The following is a 9,590-nucleotide window of genomic DNA, read 5'->3' as shown; positions in this document are numbered from 1 at the left end:
TAAAACCTTCCACTGATAAGATTAAACTTCTCTCACTGCAGAATACACTCCCCTTGGCCAACTGCAGATGTGATTAGACACAGATGCAATCAATATATTGATGAATTAATTTCATGAAAAGTCCTTGCAGCAAGAGATAAGCCAGTACTTACTTGACCAGATAGCTGGGCTTCATCACCTAGCCAACTTGACACAGGAAACTAATCACCACACAGTCCACCCCTTGTCAACTCATCAGCTATATGTATCACATTAAATCATGCTTAATCTATAAATAAAAATAACAGAAATGTATTTTGCCTAAAAATACTTAATTGTCCTGTGTACAACTGGAAATGCACTAAATCCCTTCAGAATTGGGTGCAAGTCCTTGGATAATATTCACTCTTGAACTTGATATCCTATAACTTAAATACTATAACATGAAAAAAAGAACAACTTATGCTATATGATAAGAGGATAAGATAGAGAAGAAAACAAAGATATTTGCTTTACCTACAATTACAAATATACTCATAAAAAACAAGGAAGAAATATTCATACCATAGAGTCCTCATTTCTGTAACTGGTCATGTGGGCCTAGTTCATATTTATCACCACATCACATGCAGTCTAAGGGGTGAGAGCTTACTGAAGGCTTTCCCACAATCACTGCACCCTAGGGTTTCTCCCCATTGTGTATTCTTTTATGAACAGTAATAAGGTAAGAACTACTGCTGAAGTATTTTCCACACTGATTACAGTCATAGGGTTTTTCCCCAGTGTGAGTTCTCTTATGCTGAGTAAGGTTAGATTTTGTGCTGAAGAGTTTAAAACAGTGATTTCATTCATTAACTTTCACTTCAAAGTGACTTCTGCCTGTTTTCACATGTTTCAATTGTTCTTTTCTAAAAACATTCTACTTAGTATTTAACCCTTTGTATTTAAGTACAGTTTCCAAATCTGGACTGGTGCCTGGGAAAATTCCCTTCTTTTCTCAGTACTTTGTCATCTTTCTCTAACTGGGAAATCAGACTGAGCATATCTACTTGATTCTTGCAGTTCTCCAGCATCACATCTCTATATATTGTTTTCTGAGAAGTGTTCAATAATACCTACTCATCCTGGGTGAACTCCATAACTACATGTCTGAAGGTCACCAAGTCTTGTAGCCTCCTTGACAGGGACTGATTGACCAACCCTTTGTTCTTTCTGGATCCTTTTCTCATGAGACACTAGGTACAAGGAAGAAGACTGAGCACAATTGGAGGACAGAACAATGGCTGATATCCTGTAATTCAAACAGTAAATTTCTGAACAGGGCATTGGGGGATCAGGATGTTCCCTTCTTATTTCCACTCAGAATACTCAGGATAGGGATCTGGTCACACAGAAATCAACACTGAGGACCGGTGGACCCTAAACTAGTTTTAACAAAAACATGAACTTGAGAGATGCTTATCTTTTCAACCTAAGGTGCAAGATACCAACCATCAGATTCCAGGAGAAAGCAAGACTGGCTTCCAAGGATGTATGGCCCTGCCCCTGACCCTACAGCCTCACACTTCAACTTCTGGTCTCAGCCACACCACCATGGAGAGGTCTAAAGTTGGGGAATCCAGGCTGAGTCTGGGATGGGTGACTGAATACCTCAGCTTCAGGCAGAGATATTCCAGTTTAGGATAAGGCTGGGCACTGGGGCTGGAGTGGTCAGAATGGTAAAGACCAGGGCCAGGCCTCATAATTCTTTTGATTTGCTGTTGTATTCAGCTTAGTAGTATTTTGTTGACGATATTTGCAATTATGTGCATATATAAACTGATTAAGAAATATTAGTTTGTAATTTTCTTGTAGTACCTTTATTTGGCTTTGGGATTAGGGCAATGTTGGCATATAGAATAAGTGAGAGTTTTCCCTCCCTTTTACCAAAGATTGAAACAATTAACACCAATAATGCTCAAAGCTCCAAAAATTTGATATTCACCTGGGCTTTTCTTTGGTGGGAAGTCTTGATTACTGATTAAATTTCTTTATTGTCACTGATCTGTTGAGTTTTTTTGCTTCTTCTTGAGTAAGTGCAGGTAGTTTGTGAGTTTCTAGGAATTTGTCCACTTAATTTAGATTATCTAATTTGTTGGTATACACTTGTCCTTAGTAACATCATTGCTACCATTAAGATCATTTGTAAACTTGACTAGGTTATGGTGTCCAAATGTTGATAAAGCAAGAACTGGCCTGATTGTTACTGTAAAGTTATTTCATGGACTTAAATCATTAGTCAGTCAATTGCATCTACAAAATGATTACATTTATAATGCCAAAGGAGATTGCCTTAAGCAGTGAGAGTGTCTCATACAATCTGTTGAAGGCCTTAAAGAGAGAATTGATGATTTCAGCAGTCAGAAAGAAAATTTTCTTTCTCTACTTAAGCTAGCCAGCTCCTCCTGTGAAATTCATCAAGATATTCACTGGATTTCCCAGCTTATGGCCTGCCTTATGGAATAGGAACTTGCCAATCTTTGTGGTCAGTCTCATGAGGCAATACCTATAATAAATTTCCTAATATTTTCATATATAGCCTGTTCCTTTTCTCCAGAGAGACCAAATTAATATATATTTTTGTACCAGGAGTGGTTCCTGAGAAAGAATCTTACATGAGATTACTGCATTGTTTCTGGTGTTTTGAGAATTGGACCCCTAATACTATGAGACTAAAAATGCTCTAGTGGTTATGTCTCCAATGACCTAGATGACCCTCATAATTCACAGCATGAATTGGCATAGAGATACACAAAATATCATTATTAGATATTGATACTAAAATGTTGTAAGGGCAAGGCTTTGAGAAACATTATATTTGATATCTTAAAGGAGTTTTGTGGAGTTAAAAAGTATGATGATGCTGACTGTCATCCCTAAATATGCTGGATACAGTTGTTAAAGAAAGAGACATGGTCAAGGCTTCAAATTCCCACCTCAAGTGCCATATGAAGGACCTAAAAATTTCTGTGTGCTCTGAAAGAAATTCTTATTTCTCATAGCAACACACTTGAGATTTCAGAAAACCAGACAGTTTCATTGTGCAAGTGAGACACTAAAATGAAATATACATTGAATTTCCAATCTTGCAGTGTCTGCTTGAATATTGTGGGCATAGATTGGGAAGGATTGGGATCCTGACAACTGGAATGGATTCAGATGGGCTGATGATGATGAGAGTAGAGACTTCACATCCTAGATTCTGCTGATTGTCCTTTCCCAGAAAAAGTTGCAGTGATGTGCCCTGAGGAATCAGCCACCTGATCTCAATTCTATCCTGATGAGTCAGTCATTCTTCCTCCATCTGAAGAGATTTAACTGATCAATCTGTAACTTCCTCATCTGAGAAAAGAGTCTTCTCAATAGTGTCTGAAGAAATTAACCCTATTTCAGCATATGGAATTCTAATGCAATGCCATGAAGTAGTTGGTTTGAAAGACACTGCTAATATCTCTCATGATGCACCTCCACTGCCCCTCTTTTCTTCCAGGACTATAACTAGACTGAAGTACCAACAGGCCCTGAAAAATGAGGTGCAAAGTGTGACTCATGAATTGGAGAGATGCACTTCAAAGATTTCTATCATTTATCCAATATCTATAGATATAAATCAGGGCAATATTTGTGGGAATGGATATTAAGGATGTGGAATAGTGGTAGAAGAAACATAAAGTTGGATGACAGTGAATTTATTGACTCTCCATTAAGTTGAGAGTCTGGATTCAGGGTTGTAGCTAGAGGGGTTAGAAAAGGCTTTAACAGTTTCTTGGGTGGTGAACTGGAGCATGGCCCAAGAGGTGGCTTAATCTGAAGTTGAAGTGCTAGAACTTCCCTGGTATAATATAGATGGGGGTCCAAAGGCTTAGAGGGATTGGAATGTTAGGATGGATTTATCATGCATCACCTGCTCACAATCCCCAGGAATGTAAAGAGGACATAAATTTCACCATAACTGTGTGAGGAACATGTGAGAGCAGCTCCATCATGCTTGATGAAATCTGTGGTCACTTTTCTCCAAAGGTCAGATATTACTGTGGAAATGCTGCCCCAGATCTTGGATCCCTAAACACTGTGATGATGATCACATTCTGGCTTGGCAGGAGCCAAGTGGCAGCACTTCATTGCCAAAGACAGGTGGGTGTGGCTACTGTAATGGACAGCAGTGTCACAGAAATAATCGGAATATTCTGATTTGCAGGGACCAATGGCACAGACTACTTGAACATGGGATTAAATAGATAATAAATATACTAAATTCTTACTGGATCTATATAAGTAGAATTCAAATGAACAAAATTCTAAAATGAATCACAAAAACAGAATCACAACCTTCAAACAATTCCCAGATATGAGGCACTTTTCAGACCCAGCACACAGTATAAGCTTAGTACACTTGGGGAAGGACCCAGCTACATTGCCCCAAATTTATGCTGTTAATTTTCCCCCAGGCTTCCCCAAAGGGATTTATGGCCTTTTACCAGGGTGATTTGCTTTGAGAAAAACCTAGATTATTGACTAGAGAAAACATTTTCAAATATATTTGTTTTATTTTGGTTTTAACAAGATGAATTTTTATTGCTCTCACTTCTTTAATAAAATTGCAAGGATAAGATTTATAATCCTTCTTATTTATGTTGGGATGATAGTTATGTCCCCCTTTACATTTCCTATTAGGGTTATTTGTGGGCTCTCTTTTTCGTTGTGAGTCTAGTTAAATATTAGTCTGTTTTATTGATCTTTTCAAAGATCCAACTTTTGCTTTGTTGTTTCTCTCTATTGTTTTTTATATGCTGTCATTTATATCTGCTGCAATATTTATTTCCTTCCTTCTGCTCCTTTTGGTTTTATTTTGCTTTTCTTTGTTCTAGATCCTCCAGTTGTGAGGTTTGGTCTATGATTCAAGGTATTTGTTCTTTTTTAAAGCAAACATTTAGAACTATGCATTTCCCTCTCAGCACTGCCTTTACTGCATCCCATAAGTTTTGGTATGCTGTGTTTTCATATGCATTTACTTCAAATTATTTTCTAATTTGCCTTGTGATTTTTCCTTTCACCCATTGAGTTTTAACAATGTGTTGTTTAATTTCCATATATTTGTGAATTTTCCATTATACCCTCTTTCATTGATTTCTAGCTTCATTCCAAGGTTGTAGGAGAAGATTCATTGTATGACTTCATGCATTAAAATTTATTGACACTTTTTTGTGACCTAACATGTCATTGTTCCAGAGAATGTGCACCAGAGGGGACTGTGTAATTCATTTTGACAAAGTTGAAAATCAATTCATTAGTGGAAGGGTAGGTTTTTCAATAAATAGTGCTGGAGCAGCTGGGCATCCATAGGAAAAAAAAATCAATATCAACCTAAATCTTATGACTTTTAGAAAAATTTATTCAAAATTCACCAGAGTCTTAAATGGAAAATGCAAATGTATACACTTCTAGAAAAGAATAGAAAAAAAAATCTTCAGGCTCTCAGATTAGAAAAACAATATTTATATTTGACACCAAAAACAACTTTTCAAAGGAAAATTTCATATATTGGACCTCATAAAAATTAAATATTTTGCTTTCTGAAAAAGGATGAAAAACAAGCTACAAACTGATAAGATATTTGCAAACCACATATATAATGAAATAGTATGTAGACTATACAGAACTGTAAAAACTTAACAGTAAATAGAGAAATCCATTAGAAAATGGGAAAACATACTTGAATATGACACTCTTAAAAATATAGGTGAACCTACAATTATTCTCAGTTAAAAAAAATTAATGATGACCATGTTCTTATTCCTTTCATGGAGGCTCCAACAATCACCTTGAACCATAAAGTGAATCAATGCTAGAGGACATATTCTGAGGTAGCGGAGCAGAAAGTTTGGAGCATGGTTCCCTGATGATACCATGAAGCCACCTTTAAATCTTATCCTTGCAATTCTCTTAAAGAAAGGAGAGCAATAAAAACTGATCTTGTTAAAACCAAAATAAAACAAATACATTTGAAAATGTTTTCTCAAGTCAATAATCTAGGTTTCCAACTTGAGAAATTAGATAAATAATAGCAACATAAATTTGAAACAAGCAGTTGAAAGGAAATAAGATTAAAGCAGGAATCAATGATATTAAAAAAAAGAAACTTATAGGAGAAAAGCAATGCCTCTTCTCTTTTGTTTTTTTTCTTCTGTTGTCACACCTTTCTCATGTATACTTCTTTTTTCTTCTTCCTCCTTATCTTTTAAGGGCACATATGATTAGATTAGGCCCACGCAGGTAATCCAGGATAACCTATTACTACCTCATGGATAATTATTCTGAGTTTTCAAAGACATTTTCTTTACAGAGAATTTATGTCAAAGATAGCACTATTATTAAGTGGCCCTTTAGAAGGGAAGAAAAGAGGCAGCATTTTATACACAACAGCATTCATCCAAAATGAATTGAGGATATATCTGTTGGCAGTGAAGTAATGAAAAAAAATAATCTAAAAACATATGACTTTAAGACAAGAATACTAAGAATAACATAGAAATATGTATAAAATAAATTGGTTGAGACAGATAGGGGTTTTCTATTTTATGATGTACTCTGCCAGGAACATACAAATGAGAGAGCTAAATCTACATGTTTCTTTAGGGAATATAGTTTGAGTAATTTTACATAGGGACATGGTAGGTTAAATACATAGGCTTCCAATATTTACCACTGCTTTATAATCTCTGGATTTTGGCAAGAGTTAGAAGTAGGACACAGTGGTAGTCATTCAAATGCATTGTATTTATTTATCCATTCAGTCATTTATCATTCACTCAACAAGCATTCATTATCCACCTACTGGCCATTCTATGCTGTATAATCAGAGAAAAATGCTAGCAAATACAAATTTGAAGGTTTAAAAGCTTGGACTCTCTTCATAGATTTTAATGGAAAGATATGATGCAAATTGCTACTTTATATATGTGATTATTTTTTGACATGTAGCCTTTGAGGTAGATTGATTTGCCTAGTATATATTCATACACAGTACATTTCAGGCTACATATCTAAAAGTTCATCAGAAAGCAGAAATGATTATTTTGTTAAAGGGGTAATCTAGAAATTTAAATGTTTCTTTAACTGTGTTACAAATGGTTAAAGCAATAACATTTAAGCTGAACAATGCTATTTTTTAAGTAATAATTTTCTTAGTGCTTCTATAACATCCTTGTTCCTAAGACTGTATATCATGGGATTAAACATTGGAGTCACTATGGTGTAGAAAAGAGAGAGCAGTTTGTCAGTTCCTGCAGAATGATTGGATTTGGGCCTTAAATAGGTGATGGTAGCAGATCCAAGGAATAAAACAACAACCAGCAGGTGAGAAGAACATGTGGAGAAGGCTTTGGACTGTCCTTGGGCTGTTGGCAACCTCAGAATGGTGGATATGATTTTGCTGTAGGAAGTAAGTGTCAACATAAAAGGGGATGCAACAAACAACATAGCTACTAAATAGACAGATACTTCATGTGCAGAAGTGTCCCCACAGGCCAGCCTGAGAATAGGAGGGATGTCACAGAAGAAGTGGTTAATTTGGTTAGAGTCACAGAAATGCAGAGAGAAAATTTGACATGTTTGCCCTATCTGCACAGGGATTGAACCAACCCAGGAGCCAGCTGCCAGCTGGATGCACATCTTTTGGTTCATGACTAGAGGGTAATGCAAAGGGTTACAAATGGCCATGTAGCAGTCATAGGACATCACAGCCAGGAGGAAACATTCAGCAGTTCCCAGTACAAGGAAGAAGCACATTTGGGTTGCACAATTCAGCACAGATATGCTTCTATCCTGAGTCCAAAGGCTCACCAGAATCCTGGGGAGAATGACAGACACATAACAGATCTCCAAAGAAGAAAAATTTGCCAGGAAAAAATACATGGGTTTCTGTAGTACAGGGTCAAGCCTGGTTATTATTACTATAAGGCTATTTCCAACTATAATAATTATGTAAACCATGAAGAAAACTCCAAAGAGAAACTTTTGGAGATTTTGAAAGTCAGAAAATCCCAGGAGTACAAATTGCATCACCGTGGAAACATTGCCTTCTGCTATTTTCTTTTTATATTTCATCTGTAGGAATGATTTAATCAGAAGCATGAGTTACTCCACTATTTTTGGCTTTGTTTTTCTCATGTATAAACTGAGGATGGAATTCCTTCTAATTTTTCAAACTCTGTACAAGAAAAAATTACTATAAATTCCTGCAATTCTACATGACAATAGCAAAAATGAACCATGTCTTTTTTTTTAAATCTCTAAAAGGATATCATATTTCCTTGTTTCTGGTGATTACACATGTGATTTAAAATGCTATCTGTCTGAAGATATTTTGAATATATTGAATATTTTGGAGACTCAGAATCTGAATTTATGTTCAGTTGTAGTAATTACTCCATTCTCTCAGTTGGTTTGCTTCCCTAATCCTGATTATGATTTTGACATTATCAATTAAAATTAAACTTTTTGCACTAATAAATAGTTTGAAAGCCATTTAAAAAAATTCTGTGGATGAAGCATTCAAATATTTTTAATAAAAATATGATGGTTTCCCATAGTATCTCTGAAGTGTTTAGCATTATGCATATCTAGACTAATTTAGTATAAAAAATGAACTCACCACCAAATGTTATAGTATGCCATTTAATATTTTAAAATGTGCTTGCAAGTGAATGGATGGGATGTAAAATCAGAAGTCATACAGTTAACACAGATTTTGTAGTAAGAGGAAAAAGAACTCTAAGTCATAGTTCCTGTCCAGGGGAGCTCAAGAGATCAAAATTAGTTTCATTTAGCATCTGTGCTCAAGCAAGCAATTTTAACCTGAACATGCAAATCTTTATTCTGAATTACACACCTATTCTATAAAAGGGGCACAAAACTATAACTCATCTATCAGAGGTTGATAAATCATCCATATTCTCATTAATTGTTTTTCTGCTGGCCCCATCTGTGCAATTCATTCTTTGCCTTGCATACATGTGAATGTGTGCACAACATGAGTGTATTGGGGTGTGATTGTCAATCTTTATTTTGCACTTTTTTTTATTTCTCCATGTAGATTAGATGCTTCTTATGGTATTTTACGCAACTTTTTTATACAATGCATATTATATTTGTCCTATAATATCTAGTTTACAACTTCTTGGAAAATTTACAACTAAGTCAAAATTGTTGCTTTTCTGGAATTATTTCCAATGTGTAAGAAGCAACTCCAATCCAAATACAAAACCCAGCCTCCATCCTTTTATAAAATAAAACATGCATTAAATGTGTATATATAAGTCTCTGATGGTTATTGACTTCTGATTGTATTCCACTGTGGTCAGAGAATGTGCTTTGAATAATTTAAATTTAAAAAAAATTGGTATATATGTGTTACATCTTTTCATTCAACTTTACAGAAGAAGCAGATTACCTGATTGTTTTCAGGACATGGTGGATTACAACTATATTATGTGTTAACTAATTTGAAAGCCAATAGAGTCACTGCACAAAGGAGAAAAACCTATAACATTTGCTAAGGACATTAAGGGTAG

General features: G+C 35.3%; 1 protein-coding gene across 1 annotated transcript; it reads right to left on the bottom strand.

The window, feature by feature from the left end:
- Positions 1-7,179: 7,179 nt before the first annotated feature.
- Positions 7,180-8,133, bottom strand: LOC119537551 (olfactory receptor 10AG1-like). Its single transcript, XM_037840058.1, has one exon. It carries the CDS (start codon positions 8,122-8,124, stop codon positions 7,180-7,182), a length of 945 nt encoding a protein of 314 aa, XP_037695986.1. The 5' UTR covers positions 8,125-8,133.
- Between the last annotated feature and the right edge of the window lie 1,457 nt (positions 8,134-9,590).

Source organism: Choloepus didactylus, chromosome 6, assembly GCF_015220235.1.
Source record: "Choloepus didactylus isolate mChoDid1 chromosome 6, mChoDid1.pri, whole genome shotgun sequence".
Classification (NCBI taxonomy): domain Eukaryota; kingdom Metazoa; phylum Chordata; class Mammalia; order Pilosa; family Megalonychidae; genus Choloepus; species Choloepus didactylus.
Note: the sequence above shows the minus strand (reverse complement) of the source record. Positions and strands in the feature narration are given on the sequence as shown.